This window comes from Rosa chinensis, chromosome 1 (assembly GCF_002994745.2).
Source record: "Rosa chinensis cultivar Old Blush chromosome 1, RchiOBHm-V2, whole genome shotgun sequence".
Taxonomy (NCBI): domain Eukaryota; kingdom Viridiplantae; phylum Streptophyta; class Magnoliopsida; order Rosales; family Rosaceae; genus Rosa; species Rosa chinensis.
In genome coordinates this window covers 40,469,638-40,490,276 of record NC_037088.1, presented here as the reverse complement: position 1 = coordinate 40,490,276, position 20,639 = coordinate 40,469,638, and the positions used below count along the sequence as shown (strand labels likewise).

Here is a 20,639-nt window from a genome sequence, read left to right as displayed (position 1 = left end):
AAACGTTGGTCATCTACCATGGTGTTCCTCCAAAGCAATGGAGCGTCATGCTTGGACAACTCCAACATGATTTGGTACTTATATCAATTCTAACTCCAACTCACTCTAAATCGGCATAAGATAAGTAACGAAGATACTTTCTTTACGTTCTTTCAATTTGAGCTAGTGCCATGCCAATGCCATGCTTTTATAACTCTTAAGCATGCCTACAACATTTCGTAGATCTAGCAACGCCTTCTAGACCTTACATGCTAGATACTCCATGCCTCACTTATCAATCTCAATGATATCTAAGCATGTTTCAATGCAAAAATGTTATTACCAACTTTACGACAAGTACTTGCTATACATATGCCATGCTTAAATCAATTTAACATGACACTCCCTTAAACAAACTATGCCATGCTTAGAAGCTTGTAACACTTATGACTTAATTAAACATGCTCAGATAATGGAACTTCTCTGCAAAGTATGCTTCTGTGTCATTATCCATTCTAAATGTTTCAACAGAAGTCTACTGAGGGACCTAAACAAGGTGTTGTTCAATACTAATTCTTATGTGCCATTCACCTTAGAGCTTGGGATCAGCCGGTGATATAACTAAATAAATTCTAATCCTTCCTATTGTTTGGCTCATGATTTTCTCTGCCGAGAACAAATTTGGAGAAATAAAAAGGGAAAGCTGATTAAATGCATTGGACTTAATGTCAGGGCTTGAGAAAACGATGTTAAAAATTTTGCTAGTTGATTTGTGGTAATAACACTCATTGGAAAAACATATAATTCATATTTAATTTCTGATAGACAGAGGATTGCTGAGGGGACCAATCCAAGTAGCATCTTTTGTCTCATCAATAGATGCCAAATAGAGACTGCTGTTTTTTGTATTTGGCAGCAGATTTGACCATCTTAGTTTAAATCAACTGCTTTACTTTTTTGAAAGTGTCACAACTTTCCAGCCACTTAGAAATTATGGAAAGAGTATAAGCATTTGAGTGGATGTAGGCTGAAAATTTGTTTGTTCATTGTTCATGGCTCTTTTCAGGGGTACAGAAACCTCCTCTTCTAAATATGCTACTTCTCCTTCTGGACTAGTTATGACATGTTCTTGAGTATCAGAGGCGAGGACACTTGCAAGACTTTTACAGATCACCTCTATACGGCCTTTGTCAACGCTGGACTTTGTACTTTCCGAGATGACCCTGAACTTGAGAAGGGAGAAAGTGTCAAGGAAAATCTAGAGAAAGCAGTTCAACAATCACGAAGTTCTGTTATTGTGCTTTCAAAAGACTATGCATCTTCCAGGTGGTGCTTTCACCAGCTTGTGACGATCCTTGAACTCTAGAGAACCTCCTACAGTCATCACATTTTACCAGTCTTCATCCATCTCATGTGAGGAAGCAGGCAGAAAATCTTGCAAAAATTCCTAAATACCAATGAAATCAGTCTTCGGAGAAGTTAAATGAATGGCGGGCAGCACTTACAGAAGTGGCTGATTTAGCAAGCATGGTGCTACAAAACCAAGCTGATAGGTATGTGATCGAAGCTTTTGTTTGATTAGAAGGTCCAAATAAAATATATCCATAACTTTTTTCTCATTATATTAATATCAGATTTGAAGACTCATATATTTCTGTTTCGCAATTTAATTTATAGGCAAGAATCAAAGTTCATCCAGAGTACAGTTAAAAGTGATTCAAGACAAGCTAGGTTGTTTGCCCTTGAGCGTCGTCAAGGAGGTATTAATGAAGAAGTTGTCATTTAGTAACACTGTTCTGGATGACAGCGAGGGGAAGCAACTTAATCAATAACCCAACTGTAAAGGCCTGGCTCAGTGATCTTAAAGAATCTGTCTATGATACAGACGACCTGTTGCGGGAGATCAACACAGAAATGTCAAGGCAAAAGATGGAGCCGGAATTGGAAAGTTGCTCGAGTAAGGTACAAGAGCTCATTTATACTCCTCCATCTCATGCTTTCGACTCAGCATTAATGAACTCCAGCGTAGAGGAAGTTTTTAACAAACTAGACTTCATTACAAAGCAGCTATTAAATGTTTGAACTTGAGTCCACAGTGATTGAAATGTGATAATTTGTATACTAGATCGATAGTGTGGAAATAGAAGTAAAACCAGCTAATAAAGTCTAGTCATTCATTAATATCTTTGCTATCTTGAATCTAATTTCCTTTCACTTGTAAGGATTCTCTTCTGACCACGGTTTCAGGGTCAAGCTACCCTGGTAGTGACGTTTACATGTCTTTTGTTGCAAGCGTGATATCAGCTCTGAAGATGTTACAAGTTTACAACAGTATGGTGCTTCCACTAAAGATATTTATACTTAAAATAACACATGCTTTATTTCGTCCATATATGTAGTGAACTATTATGGTAATACTTTCTATTAAAATCATTAAGTATTGTGTGTAATTGGTCCATAGGATTTGGATGAATACCAATTTTTAAGATTTCAGATTATCTCTATTGATGATTATGAGTTGATGCTAATATGATTGTTTCCTGCTTATGTGCAATCTTGACTTATATTGGTGAATTTCTACTGCTTGTAAGTTAATTTTCCATCATTAATGGCAATACATTCACAAAATTTGTTCAGACACTTAAGCAGGTGACTTTCTATGAAAGCCCATTCTCAAAAAAAAAAAAAACGGCTACAGAACATCCATGGGAGCATAGCCTATCTATACAAAACCAAAAGTACAGAAGTTGGACACATTTGGTCTTCCCTTGTAAATAAGTTCCTTTACAAAACTTTTGTCTGGAATGAACCAAAACTTTTGTAGACTAAGAGAGACCGTGCGGTCAGTCGTGAAATTGTCCCCATCAACTCGCATACGACAGGGAAGATGGAAGTGTGATTGATTAAGTTACCACAGGGGCTTTTAAGGGAGAAGGAGAAAGGCATGTGCATCGAGGAAATAAGGTTGGAAGACTTGGTAAGGAGATAAGGTGGGACGATGTTAGAAAGTTTAGCAGAATCTGTTAGTATAGCTGTCAATATCTTTCTGTTGTCAATATCTTTTTGCATTCATTCTGTATCTATCAGCATCAATTATCTAGGATAGTTTACCTTATTAGTTCCCTTTCTTTGTGGAGACTCTTTATTGTAATTGCTGTATATATTACACACAGTTGATTAGAAGAAACACATTCCAGCAAATTCTCTTCCCAATTCATTCTTTTCATGGTATCAGAGCAGGGTTGAGATCCTGACTCTTCCCTAATATCTCGTGTAACACCTCCTTTGATTTACAGCCACCATGGTCATCGATGATGCTTCCGACAAGTCAGCTGCCAACTCTGATTCATCCAAATCAGAGACTGCATCAGATTTTTCAAAAACAGACATCTCAAATTCTTATTTCACTCATCACTCAGATCATCCCGGATTGGTTCTAGTTTCCAAATCCTTGAATGGAGACAACTACTCCGGTTGGAAAAGGGCTATGACCCTAGCTTTAAACTCCAAGAACAAACTCGGTTTTATCGACGGCTCAATCGAGGCTCCTTCGAAAGCAGCTAATCCCGAAGGTTATGCGACTCGGTCGCGGTGTAATGACATGGTACACTCCTGGATAGTCAATACTCTCAATCCAGAAATTGCAGACAGTGTTATCTATTATCCTACTGCTCATGAGGTTTGGGAGGACCTTTATGAGCGATTCTCTCAAAGCAATGCACCTTGCATCTTTGAGATTCAGCGAGATATTGCTTGTCTTTGACAAGAGCAACTCTCTGTCTCAGCTTACTATACAAAATTGAAAAGCTCATGGGATGAATTATCCACATATTCAGACGCAGCACATGGAGCACAGGCAGATCAACAGAAATTGATGCAATTCTTAATGGGTTTGAATAAGACTTACAGTGCAACTCGAGGATAAATTCTTTTGATGAATCCTCTTCCAAGTGTTCGTCAAGCATATTCCGCTGTTTCTCAAGAAGAAAAACAGCGGCTACTCAGCGTTTCGCAGTCATCAGTGGATTTCGGTTCTAGCGCAGCCATGGCAATACAGAACGGTAACAAGCCCAATTCCAGTTCGGCTAGAGGAGGAAAGTTCGAGCGATCCGATCGCTCCTATTCACAGCAGGACGCTCGTCCAGATCGCTCCTTCCCAGATCACTCCTCCTCAAATGCAAGACGCCGTTTTGACTCAGATAAGCGCCACGGATTAGGTAGAGGCAGACCTGAATGTACCTATTATGGAGATATGGGCCACTGGGTCCAAACTTGTTATAAGCTGATTGGCTATCCACCAGGCCATCCTAAAGCAAAACAGAATTCTGACCCAAACACGAATAGTTTTAGAGGAACTCCTTTGGCTAATCAAGTTTCTGAAGTGTTAGAGAATGAAGAAGAAAGACCTGCAGTCTCATTGTCAGAAGCCCAACTCAAACAGTTATTATCTTTTCTCAACAAACTGAATGAAGGCTCTACCTCCAAAGCAAATGCGGTAACAAAACCAAGTTTGTCTAAAGTCGCTTCCCGCAATTGGATCATTGACAGCTGGGTGACAGATCATATTACTTCATCATCTCAATTATTGCATAAGAATAAAAATTGTTCGTTACCGCCCGTATTATTGCCTAGTGGAGAAAAAGTGAATATTGTTGCGAAAGGATCTTTGCCTCTGAATACCATCTATTATCTACATGATGTGTTATCTGTGCCTACATTCAAAGTTGATTTAATGTCGGTTAGTCGTCTGACAAGAGGTCTGAATTGTTCAGTGACGTTTTTCCCTTACTGGTGTATTTTGCAGGATCTGGCTACGAAGAGGACGATTGGTTTGGGTAAACAACATGGCGGGCTGTACTACCTAGTGGAACTAGCGTCAGAGAAGTCAATCCCCAACTCTTCCTCATCCACAAATCGACCACTCTGCAACCTTACCACCTCATCCACTGAGCTCTGGCATAATCTCTTAGGCCATGTATCATCCTCTTGTTTGAGTTTCATTGCTAAAAACTTTTTGAATTTTTCCATTCAGTCAAATAAAGCTTGCCACATATGTCCCTTGGCTAAGTAGAGTCATTTACCATTCAATCCTAGTACTATATCTTCTACAAGACCTTTTGAGATTATTCATTGTGATATTTGGGGTCGATATCGACATCCTTCTCTTTCTGGTGCCGATTATTTTCTTACTATTGTTGATGATTATACACGTTTCACTTGAATTTTTTTGATGTGACACAAAGATGAAGCACAACCTCTCTTAAAACGCTTCTTTAGCTACGCCTTCACTCAATTTGAATCTCGCATTAAAACTTTTCGTAGTGACAATGGTGGCGAATTTCTCTCACTTCATTCTTTCTTTCATGATAATGGTGTCGTTTTCCAACATTCTTGTGTTTACACGCCTCAACAAAATGGGGTTGTGGAACGCAAACATCGCCATATCCTCCAAGTGGCTCACGATTTAAAGTTTCAAGCTCATCTCCCTACCCAATTTTGGGGAGAGTGTGCTCTCACAGCTGTCCACATTATCAATTGGTTACCTTCACCAATCCTTTCCCACAAAACTCCGTTCGAACTTCTTTACTCAAAACCCCCTTCTTTTTCTCATCTCCGGGTTTTTGGATGTTTAGCCTATGCCACCAATGTTCACACTTCTCACAAATTCGACCACTGTGCTATACCTTCTATCTTCATTGGTTATCCCATCGGTCAAAAAGCTTTCAAATTATTTGCTTTATCGACCAAAAAGGTTTTTACTAGCCGAGATGTCAAATTCCATAAAGCTATTTTTCCCTATGCTTCTATTCAGCCCAGCTCCACCATGCCCACCACTCCATTGGCCCACACCTTAGGCCCAATCCCTGTCCTGACCCATGACCCAGAACCTGATCTCCTTGATTTCAGCTTTGCCTATCGTCCATCCCATTCAGCCTCTCCTTCCTCTCCTAATCTAGTTCCCGATCCGTCCTCCCCTTCGTCCCTTCCTCCCGCGCCGCCGCTTTCCCCTCGCCCCCCCCATCCTCGCCGTCCTCCTACCCACGCACCACCAACTCCCACGACTTCACCTTCTCTTCCTCTCGCTTCCTCGTCTTCCACACCGGAATCCCCACCGCACCAGGTTCCTGCTCAGCCACGACACCCTCTTCTCGATTCGCCGCCGTCATCTGACCCCGACCCTGTTCTGGAACCCATCCCCGCACCCGCTCTCGAACCCCCTCCCATTCATATACGTAGCTCCGGCCGTCCAACTGCCCCTCCTGTCAAGCTCAATGATTATGTCTGCTCCCATGTTTGCTCCGACCAATCGCTCTCCCTCGTCCCAAGTCCGACGAACGGTACCCGCTATCCCTAACCCATTATGTTTCGTATCACCGATATGGGCTTGCCTATCGGTCGTTTATTACTCAAGTTAGTGTTGTCACAGAACCTCAGTCTTATTCGGAGGCCGTTGCTCTTCCACAGTGGCGTGCTGCTATGGATTCTGAATTGGAAGCATTACAGGCTAATGGCACTTGGTCGCTCACTTCTCATCCCGCCGGCAAGACCCCCATTGGTTGACGTTGGGTCTACAAAATCAAGCACAAGTCAGATGGCTTTATCGAGAGGTACAAAGCACGGTTAGTGGTGAAAGGCTTCACCCAGTTAGAGGCATTACAACAAATCTGGGAATTAGTGGCCATGACAGTGGTCACTAAAACTAGGAAATTTGGTCACTAAATCTGGTTAGTGACCAAATTTGGGTGGTCACTATAGGTCCCTCACTAATTCTATTTAGTGACCAACAATTGTAAGTTGGTCACTAATTCAAAATTTCTTTAGTGACCAAGATTTTATGGTCATTAAATCGAAATGTCTTTAGTGACCACGATTTTATGGTCACTAATTCAACAGGTCTTTAGTGACCATGGTCTTATGGTCACAAATAATAATGGCTTTTAGTGACCTACATGTTTATCACTAAATTCTATTACCAATAGTCACTAAATTGCAAAATCTAATCATTGAGAGCCATGCCCTCGCATGGTTCTAGTGACCATATTTCTAGGTCACTGGTAATTTGGTAACTAAATTGGCATTTATTCTTGGTTGTTCTATTGGTATTATTAACTATAACAAATCTGGTCATTCAATGTCACTACAAATCAAATATGTGAACAATGGTCAATTCTTTATGCAATAAACGGCTCATAGTAGCCTTGCATATTCCAAAACCACCATATGAAAATGTACTGTAAAACTGCTGCTTAACAAGGGTTGATTATATCAGTCCAATAATAAACATCAACCTCCATCTTGAAATACTAACTTTCTAAATCCAAAATATACAAATATCAATATCCATCCTTGATAGCCATTTCAAAATAAAAAGAAATACATACAAGTCTTTCTAGAAGTTCAATAAGCCTTCAATGATATGTATGTTGCTTGATGCCCTTTTCATCTGCCAATTTTTTCAATGTTGCACCTGTACATATTGTGTATATCTAAATTAATTAACAAGAGCACATGGGCAAAACACAATCTGAAGGTAGCAATGGCAAAATATGCATCAGTCATATCCAGATACAAATCTTCTATGTAACAACTTCGCTAAAACCTATCAATCTTGATTTTGCAACAACATGTCGGCAATGGAACTGAGATATTGATGGAAGCTAAATAAGATAATATCATAACAGAGACAAAGTAAAAGAAATGCCCAGTACTTAGTATATTACAGTAAAATTATGTTTCTATGATATTATGCAATTGCAATAGCACAAGTGAATATGTATGCATACCTTCATTTTTGGGAGGACAACTACGCCATCAATTTGAGTAAAAGTGTGTCAGTCTGATTTTGTCTTGCCTTTAGTACCTCCAGCTCTTCATTTTGTTGAGCGGCTCTAACCTTCACTGCCTCTAACTCTTCATTTTGTTGAGCTGCACCAGCTTTGACCGTCTCTAACTCCTCATTTTGCTGAGCTGTAGTAGACTTCACAGCCATCAATTCATTTGCAAGCTGCATTGCTCGTCTTTCCGCTTCACAGGAACGAAAAATATGCCCTTATAACTCCTATTTGAGGGTCTTTCATGTTCCCCATATTTATCATTAGCAGTACCAAGAGGACCTACACCTGGAGAATTGGATGGTACAAGCTCTTCTTCATCTTCCACATAGAATGTGATCTTTCCTCTTCCAGCACTCCAAAGACCAGCCAAAATTCTTAACAAATAAGTCTTACCACTCCCGCTAGGTCCTGTCACCTGTTAACACGTTCACATGTTTAGCTTCTACTGGATCATCATTTTATCTAGTGAATTGATTAAAGTTTCAGCATAAAATGGACTTACTAACCAATAGATTCTCATTATTGTTGATTACCAATGATAAATCCCTAATCAATGTAGTGCTACTTGGTGTTTGCACAGTCAAATTCTCTATGTCCAGTAGCTTTTGTTGCTTATCTATGGGTATGCATCCATTTGGCTTCAGTTCAGCTAAAGTTTTAACATTACTATACGTAAGACTTATCCCTTCTGCAGGGTCAGATGGCGTTGAGAGCTGATATCCAAATAATCATCAAATTCATCTGCATGAGTTGAATATTATTAGGTGGTAAAAAGTTGAGTACGAAAACATTAAACAGATCTTATGTAGAACCAGTACAGTATGCATTGCAGTGAAAAACAATATTGCAGTCATAAGTAAATTTCTGGAGAATAATAGGTTAGACAGAAGAAAAAACGGGGGTGCATCAACCGAATTAGCCAGCTTCCTGATAAAGTTTAATCTGGACAGACTTTAGAGATATAAAACACACCAAAGCTATAGCAGAGGAGGAGAGAAGGATACAGAGACCGTACCAAGTCGATCAATTACTGCTGAAAATGCACTTATAGACTGAAATTGGTACACGGTGAGGGAGAAGTCCCCCAGGATATGATTAAAAGCCGATACTGACTGATTAATGACACCAAGCTCAATTTTTCTAGAGAAGTACATAGGAGCAACGGCAGCAGCAGGAAGAATTTGAATAAGATAGCAGTATCCACTGGTGAAAAACTCAAGATTTCTGGAAGCTATCAACAATTGCTGCAAGGTAACATAGGAATATGACGTTCATACACATCTAAAATGGACAACATAACAAATCTACGTGTAGAAACTTTTACATCAGTAAAACTACTTAATTGAAATAAAAGATCATGGTAGGAAAAAATGATGCAAATTAACCACAGCTGATCACGTATTTTTCGATGTGTTCAGAAGTAGACTGACATAGGAATGGTTATTTTGTGAATCCAATTTTGACTTAAGACAAGGAATCATATAAGAGACACAATAAAATAAAGACTCTTTGTGGATATCAAATGTACCATCAATAATTCTTTTATCCAGGAAACTGCAAAAGGGAATGACTAGCATACAGTGTTATTACAATAACAGAAAAAACGGAGAAAAGAAAAGAAAAAAAATCTTGCAGTTTAAAGTAACTACTCAAATGCACAAATTATTGCATCAACTAATTTCAGGATTCAGAGAAAAAAAGGTTGTCAATGTAAAGTCACAGATTGCATGCAACGCAAACTAAAGTGAAAGCAGAAGAAATTTATAATTGTTCATACAGTCAGATTCTCAAAAGCACTTTTGAAGCATTGAAGCAAATGTTGCATTTCTTTGGCTTCACCACTATAGAAAGCTATCGATTCAGCATTTTCTCAAACGCGCACAAGTCCATAATGAAAATCTGCTTCCGTTTTCTCTTGCAAGAAATTTAATGTCACCAAACCATGAAAACAAAGATAACATAGTTTCATCAAATCAAGTTGGCATCATCTCTTATTGCCAGAGATACCATTACATACCGATGGAAACAAATTTTTGCTAGATGAGTTACAGATAACTTACCCTTCCAATAAAGACACTGATCACTGTTCCACCAATCGAATATACTAGAAGAACAACAAACCGCAGAGGATAGATACCAAATAAGATGTTACTGAATGATATGAGATATATCACAGCATTGAAGAGTGTTAAAGAAAATGAACAATGAGAGATATGGATACATATTATGTCAGAAAGAAACGTATCAATATGACCAAGTTTTGTCTCTTTAGTTGGTAACCGAAACAGAGAAATGAAGAAAAGTAAAGGCCTTATGATTACTAGAACATATGGTCATTTTCTAATCCGCTAAAATGGCTCCATGTCCATATGTTTATACATCACATATCCCATAAATGCTAGCAATGTCGAACTATACTAACAGAAGGACCAAACATCTTATATAAAAAAGAGAGAGAAACAAATCTAGCTCTAGAACATCACCTCACACAAGGTTGGGATATGGCTTCAATAAGTTTAGCAAATAGTTATGGTGTACTAGGTGATATGAAGTTACAAACACACTTTGTTTTACATTTCAATAGGTCTGTGAGGTTTTCAATGCCAAACAAGACTAAACCAGAAAAATGAGAATCCAAATAAACATGTTAGCATGTCACCTGTGTAGCAATGTCTCTACTATAGCATGTCATTACAACTTAGTTGTGTTGCTCACTTTCCATGAGTCCAAGGGTCCCTCTGGAAAGGAAAAGAGAAAATCAATTTCGAGATACATGAAAGTTTCTCTAAATATAGTTGAAATGTAGCAAATTTCTAATTGCAAAGAATCGGGATCCACAAAATTTGCCTACTTTCATTCATTTCCAACACCTTGCCAAGTCAACCAATCCTATAAGCATTATCAGGATTGAGAGTGGAAACACAGGGCAGTTTTCCTTCATTTTCTTAGCATAGAATAACCAAATACCTACTAAAATTTGAGGATTCTTCATTTACTTCAAAAGAAACAGTAGCAATAGTTTTCAAAATTAATATGTTGTCATTTACTCCATGCCAAGAAACGTGTTTATGAATTCTCCGCAAAAGCCTCTTTCATATTTAAACATATCAAATAGCAATAGTTATCTTATAAGAGGTACATAGCATCTTGAAACCACTTCAGAAATATCAAAACCGAAACACTAATAACCCTAAAATTAACTCTAGTACCAAATCTTTTCATGAAACCTCTCTATTCAAACCCCAAAATCAATTTGATTGCCAAATAAACAAAACCTAAAGCCAAATAGCTCAATCATGAAGTGGAATCAGTTCAACAAGCCTCTCAATCACGAAAGAGATACTTACAATCAAGTAATTCGTTGGAGAAGAAGAAGAAGCCAATAGGAACAGAGGAGAAGTCGATATGAGTCGGAGTCGGAGTCGGAGTCGATAACCGACGGAGTTGGAGTCGATAACCGATGGAGTCGTTGATTCAAACTACCCAACCCGACGGAGAGAAGAACACGATGCAGCTTTCAATTCAGAATTTGGAGAGAAGAGTGCAGGGAAATTTATCGGGCTATAAAACTTTGCCGCTTGAAAATTCATTAAAAAAAAAAAATAGTTGGTCACTAACCCTAAAACGACAACGTATTTGTTCAAATGTAATCAAACTTGTAGTGGCCAAACCCAAGTTGGTCACTATTAATTATACATTTGGTCAGTAATAATTAATGATTAGGCGGGAATCTGAAAATTTATGCCGCCAACTACTTTAGTGACCACTCACTAATTTTAGTCACTAATACTATTCTATTAATGACCAATTACAAGTTGGTCACTAAGATTTGGTCACTAATGCCTAGATTTGTTGTAGTGAGGGTGTTGATTATCAATACACATTCTCTCCTACTGCCAAGATCATTTCAGTTCGTTGCTTACTTGCCTTGGCTGCTTCTCGTGGTTGGTCACTCCATCAGTTAGACGTCAACAATGCCTTCCTTCATGGTGACCTCAATGAAGAAATTTACATGTCTCCGCCGCCAGGGCTTTGGCGACAGGGGGAGGGGCCTTTGGTTTGTCGGTTACATAAATCTTTGTATGGTTTGAAACAGGTTTCAAGGCAGTGGTTTTCTAAATTCGCCCAAGCTATTCGTTTAGCTGGTTTTGTACAATCTCGAGCTAATTACTCACTCTTCATCAAAAAGCAAGGCAAGTCTTTTACTGCCCTTTTGATATATGTTGACGACATTCTAATTACTGGCAATGATCCTATGAGTATAGCTGATATCAAGAAGTTCTTGCATAATAAATTTCGCCTTGAAGACCTTGGTAACTTGAAATATTTCCTTGGTATTGAGATTTCTGCATCTAGGAAAGGCATTTTTATTTCTCAACCCAAATATGCGTTGGAAATCATTAAGGATGCAGGGTTATTAGGGGTTGCTCCCATTGATACACCCATGGAACGTGGGTTAAAATTATCTGATAAAAGTGAGCCACTCAAAGATCCAGGGCGATATAGGCGTTTAGTTGGAAGGTTGATATACCTCACAGTTTCAAGGCCAGATATTACGTACTCTGACCGTATATTGAGCAGGTTTATACATCAGCCTCGAAAGGCACATTGGGTGGCAGCTTTACGAGTTGTGCGCTATCTTAAATCTGCTCCTGGTCAAGGCTTATTCTTCTCCTCAACCAGTGATCTGCGGCTGCGAGTATTCTGTGACAAGGATTGGGCAGGTTGCCCACTTACGAGAAGGTCTACTACAGGGTACTGTGTGTTCTTAGGTCCTTCTTTGATTTCATGGCGGTCAAAGCGCCAGAAAACAGTCTCCCTTTCTTCAGCTGAAGCAGAGTATCGTGCAATGACAGGAGCTTGTTGTGAATTGACATGGTTTCGTTATTTACTTAGAGACTTGGGGGTTTTGCATCAAGAGACTGCATTGTTGTATTGTGATAATAAGGCTGCATTACACATCACAGCAAATCCAGTGTTTCATGAACGTACAAGGCATATAGAAATGGATTGCCATTATATCAGGGACAAGATTCAAGATGGTTCGGTGGAGACAAGGTTTGTTAGTTCTGCAAATCAGCTTGCTGACATTTTGACCAAAGCTCTTGGCAAGGAGATCTTCATACCAATGATTCGCAAGTTGGGAGTGCAAGACATCCACTCTCCAACTTGAGGGGGAGTGTTAGAAAGTTTAGTAGAATCTGTTAGTATAGCTGTCAATATCTTTCTACTGTCAATATCTTTTTGCATTCATTCTGTATCTATCAGCATCAATTATCTAGGATAGTTTACCTTATTAGTTCCCTTGCTTTGTGGAGACTCTTTATTGTAATTGCTGTATATATTACACATGGTTGAATAGAAGAAACACATTCCAGCAAAATTCTTTTTAGAAGACTTGGTAAGTCTGACTCGTTGAAGTCTTCAGAAACCATAAAGCTGGAAACGAAGCAGAGCTACCATAGGAATAAGAACAAAGGGTCAGATGTATCAAAACAAGGCGAATTTCCAACCCGCGTTGTTGCCAGTGAAGTAGATCGGCTGGGCTTTGCTGTCGTCAATCACAATCTCATACAATCAAATTGTTATTCAACGAGGCAAATAGTTGTGAAGGTGCCGTGATTAGCGATGGCAGTCCTAATAGGCCAGCGACAAAGCTCGTGCTGCTGAGCCTTTTCTTTTTCTTTTTTTTTGGTTCTAGATTCTTGTTTATTTCTTATGATTCATTATTATACCATTCTATTATCATTCTCTTTTGCACCAAGTGGTTGATGCTCATGATTTCTGACCCAAAAACTGGAAAACAATTGACCTGAAATAACAGACTAGTGCAGAGATATCCTTCTGAAATAACTCTCAGATTTTGATCTGTTGCTTCATCCATGGCTCTGTTCCGAGGTCACAAGGCCTCCCTATCCAAATATACCACCTCTCCTTACCCATTTAGCTATGACGTCTTCTTGAGCTTTAGTGGTGAGGACACTCGAAAGAACTTTTCGGATCACCTCCACACAGCCCTTGACAACGCCCGATTTGATACTTTCCGGGATGACCGACTCGAGAAAGGGGAAAATATCAAGGAAGAACTAGAGAAAGCCATTCAACAATCACGAAGTTCTGTCATTGTGTTTTCGAAAGACTATGCCTCTTCCAAATGGTGCCTCGACGAGCTTGTTATGATCCTTGAACGCAAGAGGACCTCCAAGCATGTCGTTTTACCTGTCTTCTACGACATTGATCCATCCCAAGTGAGGAAGCAGACTGGAAGTGTTGCAAAAGCACTTACTAGACACAAGAAAACTCAATCGTCGAGCAAAATGAGAGTATGGAGGGCAGCGCTTAAAGAAGTTGCAGATCTAGGAGGAATGGTTCTACAAAATGAAGCTGATGGGTATGCAGATTCATCAAAACTAAAGCCTTGAGTAATTACTAAGAACTGTATATACATGTCATGGGATTGTTGCTTTTATTCGCATATCTGATTCATAGCTGGCTAGCTTGTAAGATATATTTTTGTTTTGATTGCAATTTGTAGGCACGAGTCAAAGTTTATCCAAAACATTGTTAAAGTGATCCAAGACAGGATAGGTCGTGTGCCCTTAAGCAATGTCCAGAAGGAATTAGAGGAGAAGCTTTTATCTGTTAACCCTGTTCTTGATGACGCCGAGGGGAAGCAACTGAAATTCCCAACAACTGTGAAGCCATGGCTCCATAAGCTTAAAGAGGCTGTCTATGATGCTGCGGACTTGTTGCAAGAGATCAAAACAGAAGCCTTGAGGCAAAAGATAGAACACGAATGTGGGAGTAGCACGAGTAAGGTACAAGAGCTCATCCCTACTCCTCCATCTCATGCTTTTGACCCAGCTTTAATATACCCCAAGGTAGAGGAAGTTCTTAACAGACTAGACACTCTTATGGAGCGGAGAAGAAATGTCTTCGAGATGGAAGCAAGTGCTGGATACAGGGTATCACAGACAATAGCGTCAACTTCTTTGGTTGAAGACTCCGGTGTGTGTGGCAGAGATGAAGAGAAAGAGACACTTACTAAATTGCTGCTATCAAATGATGAGAGTGGTGATAAGATGAGTGTGATTCCTATTGTGGGTATGGGTGGGATTGGAAAGACCACCCGTGCCCAGCTTTTGTACAATGATGTTAGAGTTGCACAACATTTTGACATCCAAGCATGGGCTTGTGTTTCTGAAAAATTTGATGTTCTTTTGATCTCACAACAAATTTATGAGTCCCTTACTTCAGACGCTTGCTTCATCTTGAATTTAAATCTGCTTCAGTCAAAACTGAAGGATGAATTGATGGGGAAAAAGTTTTTCTTGGTTCTTGATGACATTTGGAACAAGAATTATACTGAATGGGAGGTCTTAAGGCGTCCTTTTCAATTTGGAGCACAAGGAAGTAAGATTATTGTCACAACACGCAATCAATATGTTGCACGTATGGTGTGTACTCTTGAAGCTCACTGTCTCATGCCAATGCCTGAGGAAGATGGCTGGCAATTATTTGAAAAACATGCCTTCAAAAATGCAGGTGTTGGCGCGCGGACACATCTTGGAGAAATCGGTAGACAAATTGTTCGAAAGTGCAAGGGTCTTCCTTTGGCTATTAAGTTGCTTGCGGGTCTCTTATATTCTAAATTAGATGTGGGTGAATGGGAAACTATATTGAACAGTGACATGTGGGAGTTGCCTTTGGAGTGTGACATTTTCCGTTCTCTTTGGTTGAGCTATATGTACCTGCCTTCACAACTCAAACATTGTTTTGCATATTGTTCGATATTTCCCAAGAACTATATGTTCGAAACATCAGAAGTGGTTTACTTGTGGAAGGCTGAAGATCTATTGCAACCTAAACAAAACAAAACAGCAGAAGAAATCGGACAAGATTACTTCAATGATCTAATCTCAATGTCATTTTTTCAAGTTTCATCAAGTTCATATCAATATTTCATGCATGACCTTATCAATGATTTAGCAAGCTTTGTATCAGGAGAATTTTGCTTTAGGTGGGAGGGCAATGATTCACCCAACAATTTGAGCAAGACTCGTCACTTTTCATATATGGAAGAATATCATGATGAGGCTGATAGCCTAGAGATGTTTGAGGCTTTACAGCAAGCTAAATGTTTGCACACCTTTCTACCATTAGTACCATCTTATTTGTGGGGACAGTTGTGCAAACGACTCTATAAGGCATTGCCAAAGTTTCAATGTTTAAGAATGCTCAAGTTATCAAGGTACGATATTAAGGAATTGCCTGATTCAATTAACAACTTGAAACATCTTAAGCACTTGGACTTGTCTTGGACTCCCATCAGAAAGTTACCAGATACAATTTGTACTATGTATAACTTGCAAGCATTGTTGTTGTCACACTGTCGAGGCCTTACTGAACTGCCAGCCAACTTGGGAAGATTGATCAACTTGAGCCATCTGGATATTACAGAGACAAAGTTAAAAAAGATGCCACCACAAATGGGTAAGTTGAAAGACCTCCAGATGCTACCAAAGTTTGTGCTGGACAAACAAACTGCTGGGGATAATTTACCGGAGTTAAAGAAGCTTGAAAATTTGCATGGAAGTCTTAGAATATCAGGGCTTGTGCATAGCAGGGGTTTGGAGGCCTACATACTGAGGGACAAGAAGTTCCTTAAGGAACTGGAATTGGATTGGAGAGGAAAAGCTTGGAGTGAAGAAGGCAATAATACTGTAGAACAAAGAAAAGTGATTGAGAAGCTCCAACCTCACCTGAACCTGGAAAGGCTTGCTATTAAAGGTTATGGAGGCAAAATGTTTCCAGGTTGGTCAGAATATTATTCTTCCTCTGCTCTTGTTTATCTTAAACTTGAATATTGTGCGAATTGTATCTGCTTGCCACCATTGGGACAGTTACCTTCCCTCAGAGAGCTTCATATTGAAGGGTTAAATGAAGTGGTGTCTATAAGTTCTGAATTCTATTATGGTGACGGCGATACTACTACTTGTGCGAATAAAACATTTAGATCTCTATGGTCTTTAGAATTCAACAGTATGAGTGGATTGAAAGAATGGGCTTATGTTGGAGGTGACAATAATGAAGGTGGGATTTTTCCTAATCTTGTTGAACTTGATCTATCATATGGTGTCCCAATCTTACCGGGAGATTAGCGTCAGATAGTGTCCCATCTCTTGTGTCTTTGTCGGTAGAAGATTGCCCACAATTGGAATGTTTTCCAGGAGATGGATTCCCGTCAAAGTTAAAATCACTTGTCATCAGCGATTGTAAAAAATTGAATGCAAAGAAAATGCAGAATATGAATAAGGGTCTCCGAACACTCACCTCTCTTGAAAGATTGTCACTGGGACGAAAAAGTAGATTTGTTTGCGGAGGGCTGGGACGAAAAAGTAGGGCTGGGGCTGTTTCCCAACAATCTCACTCATCTCAAGATCTGCGGTTTGACTGCGACGATCCACGACGCCAAGTGGTTTGGCCATCTCAACTCTTGAAATTATATGGAATTGCCCTGCGCTCCGGTACTTGCCAGATAGTGGGCTACCCACTTCTCTTCAACACTTGCAGATTTGGTTTTGCCCAGCTCTGCAGTGCTTGCCAGATAGTGGACTACCCACTTCTCTTTCTCATCTAAATATTCATGGATGCCCTTTGCTTGAGAAACGGTGCCAAAGAGAGATGGGTGAAGATTAGCCCAAGATTGCTCACATCAAGCACACAGAGATCAATTGGTTTCCGATATGACAGCGACAGAGGGCTTGCGTTCTGATCAATTTGGCAATGTCCCAGAGGGCTTGCATATTCTGCGTGTAAGATCCTATTGTTTGAACTCATTCTAGGGTCTTGCTTGAACTCATGATCGATGGGTTTGACAACGACATGCCATATGAAGGAGAAACAGACCATTTCCATTTCCTACGGTATGTCGCACATCCCAATTTCTGGTCTTTGCCCTTCCCAATTCAGTCTATTGATACTGGGAATATGGGTAAATTCCTCCTATGGTAGCTGAGGTATTGCTACTTGGACAGTTTAATACCTGATGTATTAAAAGGGACAGTTTGGTACTTGAAGTTAGACTTCGTTTGACACTTTGGTACTTCTGTTAATTTTTCTTTTAAATGTAAAGATAAAATTGACATTTAGAATATATGTATAAAGCATAATAAAAAAAACATGAGTTTGTGGGTTGATTTTCTTTATAATTTTATAGGTATGAATTAATGCTTATGGGTTATGTTGAAGGTAAAATATTCGAATTTTATGTTTACTCTATAGTAATCATATAGTGAACACCTATGAGAGTACTCCATTGAAACTAGTCTCGTACAACTAAATTTTTTTAAACATAAAATTCAATTATGTCAACTTTAATATAATCCAAAAGTATTAATTCATTTTCATTTTCTCCTAAATGACCCAAAAAATGATGAAGACCTAAAATAATACCAAATAATATCATCGCATTGTGTTTATGAAGAGGAGGAAAAATTAGTGGATTTATAGAGAATAGTACAAAAAAAATATCTGATTATTATATTTCTTTAACATAAAATTCGAATATTTCACCTTCAACATAACTCATAAACATTAATTCGTACCTATAAAATTATGAAGAACGGCAATCAACCCACAAACTCATGTTTTTTTATTATGTTTTTATACATATATTCTAAATGTCAATTTTATCCTTATATTTAACAGAAAAATTAACAGAAGTACCAAAGTGTCAAACAGGGGGGTGTATTGTATTTGGATTTGTGTAGACTTTTTTTAAATGATAGACTTTTTGAAAAGTCCACAGACTCTTTAAAAAGTTGATAGACTGTTATGGATTTCTTAAAACCATTGATTTTAGCAACAGACTTTTATTGATTCATGAAAATCTATATACTTTATTATGAATGACTTCTACAGATTTCCTAGGATGTACAAAATATAAAAAAAAAAAAATTAAAAGCAAATGCAGCCCAAACACAAAACAAAATAATTACTTGTTATCTCTTCAATGCTCTAGTATCTTCTAATAGAAATTGACTCAAATAAATGATTGTTAGTTTGTCTAGCAAGTTTGTTCTCATTTCTAATCTCCCAACAACATAAATATACAATATAGATCACTTGATGTTTATGGTTAATTATTCTCATCAATTTTGTTTTCGCTAATTAACATATATTGTAGCAATATCGGTCAATGTCTTGATCTATAGTCAATCAATTGAAATTCAATTATTCAACCTTTTTTTGAACCATAATATAAATTCAAATTAATGAGAATAATTAATTAATAAAATAAAATTTAGTATGGTTCAAGGTCTTAGGGTTAGACCACAATATTTGAGTTTTATTAGGGTTTCATAAATCATTTTTATTGCTATTAGGATTCAAAGTATCACAATTGAAAAAAAAAAAAAATCACATTCAACAACTACAATGAACATGTTGGGTATAAAAAAAGGTTGATATCATAAAAATTATAGAAAAGACAAAAAATTAAGAAAGAGAGATGATGAAGGACAAACTTCTTCGTGCGTAGAGAGAATAACTATGATAGACCTTTTTTTCTTTTTTTTTAAGAGGAAACTTTGATAGACTTTTTGAAATCTTTGGTCTGGAGGCTGGAAAATTATTGGAGTTTGGTATGTATAGTTAACACTACAAAGTCCATGATTATCAATTATTTTCTAATTCCATAAGTATGAATGATATTTTGAATACTTCTGTACTTTTATTCATTTTTAAAAGTCCTAATTGAATACCCCTAGATTTTGGTGGAATTCATGAAGTCTTTAAAAATCCTAATTGAATACCTCAAGACTTTCATGGACTATTAAAAGTCTATATTGAATACACCCAGACTTTTAAATTCCATAGATTTCTTTAAAAGTTCCACTAATTCCATATACAATACACCCCCCTGAGTCTAACTTCAGATACCAAACTGTCCCCTTTAATACATCGGGTATCAAACTGTCCAAGAAGCAATACCTCAGGTACCATAGGAGGAATTTACCCCTGGGAATATATATGTTACTTTGAAAAGCTGGGTAATGTGTCTTCTTTCTGCCCTGTTTCTTGATATGCAGCAGTTTCGTGGAAAGTGAGCAAAATTTCGTGATATGTTAAGACAGAGATAGGCTGAGGTTAAGATTGCTCGCAGGACCAATATTGATTGCCATGTCTTGATGTCTGAGTTGTAAGCATAATTATCAAATTCTCTCTCAGTTGATTAGCTTTACTCACCTCTTCACTCTAGTAGGCAATTTCTGATTTACTGCTTCGACTTTGGGTCAATACTTGCACTCTTCTGATCTCTCTTCAGTTCGTTCTAGTTGAACTGACTTGGTCTTTCGTCAAAGACTTTCTAGAAAGCTTTTAAAGTTGCTCTTTCAATTTAATCTTCACAACCCTGCCACACAAAATGTGGCAGAGTCAATCGAGGTAAATGAAGAAAAAACTGTTGCAAATGATTTGCAGAATGTTAAGGAGGGTCGTCTCTGACTTTGGCATAGTTACAACATTCTATGCATCGTTAAATCTTTTTCATTGTAACACATATGTGCGTGTGTATTGAATTTCTGACAAATGTTTGAACGTACTGGATTCCATTGTTCTGTCTTCCATTTTCTCATTGAAAGATATAAATTGTATTCCACACAATGTGGAACTAGAACGTAAGCTGAGGAATTCAGTATACAGATGCAGTTTACTACTGATTTATATAATAACTAATCTAGAGTCTACTTTATTTTTTCATGTAACATCTTCTGGATTCTCTTCTGACCACACCTTCAGGGTTGACCTGATAGTGATGTTTTT

At 38.3% G+C, this 20,639-nt stretch overlaps 3 protein-coding genes and 1 long non-coding RNA gene across 9 annotated transcripts; 3 read left to right on the top strand and 1 right to left on the bottom strand.

The window, feature by feature from the left end:
• The first annotated feature begins 1,102 nt into the window (after window positions 1-1,102).
• LOC112166843 lies at window positions 1,103-2,061 on the top strand. The gene is made up of 3 exons (XM_024303771.1): window positions 1,103-1,305; window positions 1,657-1,739; window positions 1,787-2,061. Exons 1-3 carry the CDS (start codon window positions 1,103-1,105, stop codon window positions 2,059-2,061), a joined length of 561 nt encoding a protein of 186 aa, XP_024159539.1.
• Window positions 2,062-3,280: 1,219 nt separating this feature from the next.
• Window positions 3,281-3,742, top strand: LOC112166833. The gene has a single exon (XM_024303762.1). It carries the CDS (start codon window positions 3,281-3,283, stop codon window positions 3,740-3,742), a length of 462 nt encoding a protein of 153 aa, XP_024159530.1.
• Window positions 3,743-7,201: 3,459 nt separating this feature from the next.
• LOC112181877 lies at window positions 7,202-11,396 on the bottom strand. 6 transcript variants are annotated; one of them, XR_005804945.1, is made up of 7 exons: window positions 11,162-11,392; window positions 10,474-10,552; window positions 9,592-9,965; window positions 8,830-9,058; window positions 8,321-8,555; window positions 7,764-8,229; window positions 7,202-7,447 (listed from the first exon to the last, which is right to left on the bottom strand). It is a non-coding gene; the product is annotated as an uncharacterized LOC112181877 (long non-coding RNA). The 6 variants fall into 6 exon arrangements; XR_002929169.2 differs by having other exon boundaries at window positions 9,592-9,918; window positions 11,162-11,391; XR_005804946.1 differs by having other exon boundaries at window positions 9,875-9,918; window positions 11,162-11,390.
• Window positions 11,397-13,696: 2,300 nt separating this feature from the next.
• Window positions 13,697-16,975, top strand: LOC112166822 (putative disease resistance RPP13-like protein 1). The gene is made up of 2 exons (XM_024303741.1): window positions 13,697-14,205; window positions 14,350-16,975. Exons 1-2 carry the CDS (start codon window positions 13,697-13,699, stop codon window positions 16,973-16,975), a joined length of 3,135 nt encoding a protein of 1,044 aa, XP_024159509.1.
• The last annotated feature ends 3,664 nt before the right edge of the window (window positions 16,976-20,639 follow it).

Coding starts and splice junctions, on each gene's coding strand:
- LOC112166833 (XM_024303762.1), top strand. CDS start 3,281: ATGGTCATCGATGATGCTTCCGACAAGTCAGCTGCCAACTCTGATTCA.
- LOC112166843 (XM_024303771.1), top strand. CDS start 1,103: ATGTTCTTGAGTATCAGAGGCGAGGACACTTGCAAGACTTTTACAGAT. Junction 1,306..1,656: donor AAAGACTATGCATCTTCCAG/GTGGTGCTTTCA, acceptor TTTAATTTATAG/GCAAGAATCAAAGTTCATCC. Junction 1,740..1,786: donor CCTTGAGCGTCGTCAAGGAG/GTATTAATGAAG, acceptor TCTGGATGACAG/CGAGGGGAAGCAACTTAATC.
- LOC112166822 (XM_024303741.1), top strand. CDS start 13,697: ATGGCTCTGTTCCGAGGTCACAAGGCCTCCCTATCCAAATATACCACC. Junction 14,206..14,349: donor CTACAAAATGAAGCTGATGG/GTATGCAGATTC, acceptor TGCAATTTGTAG/GCACGAGTCAAAGTTTATCC.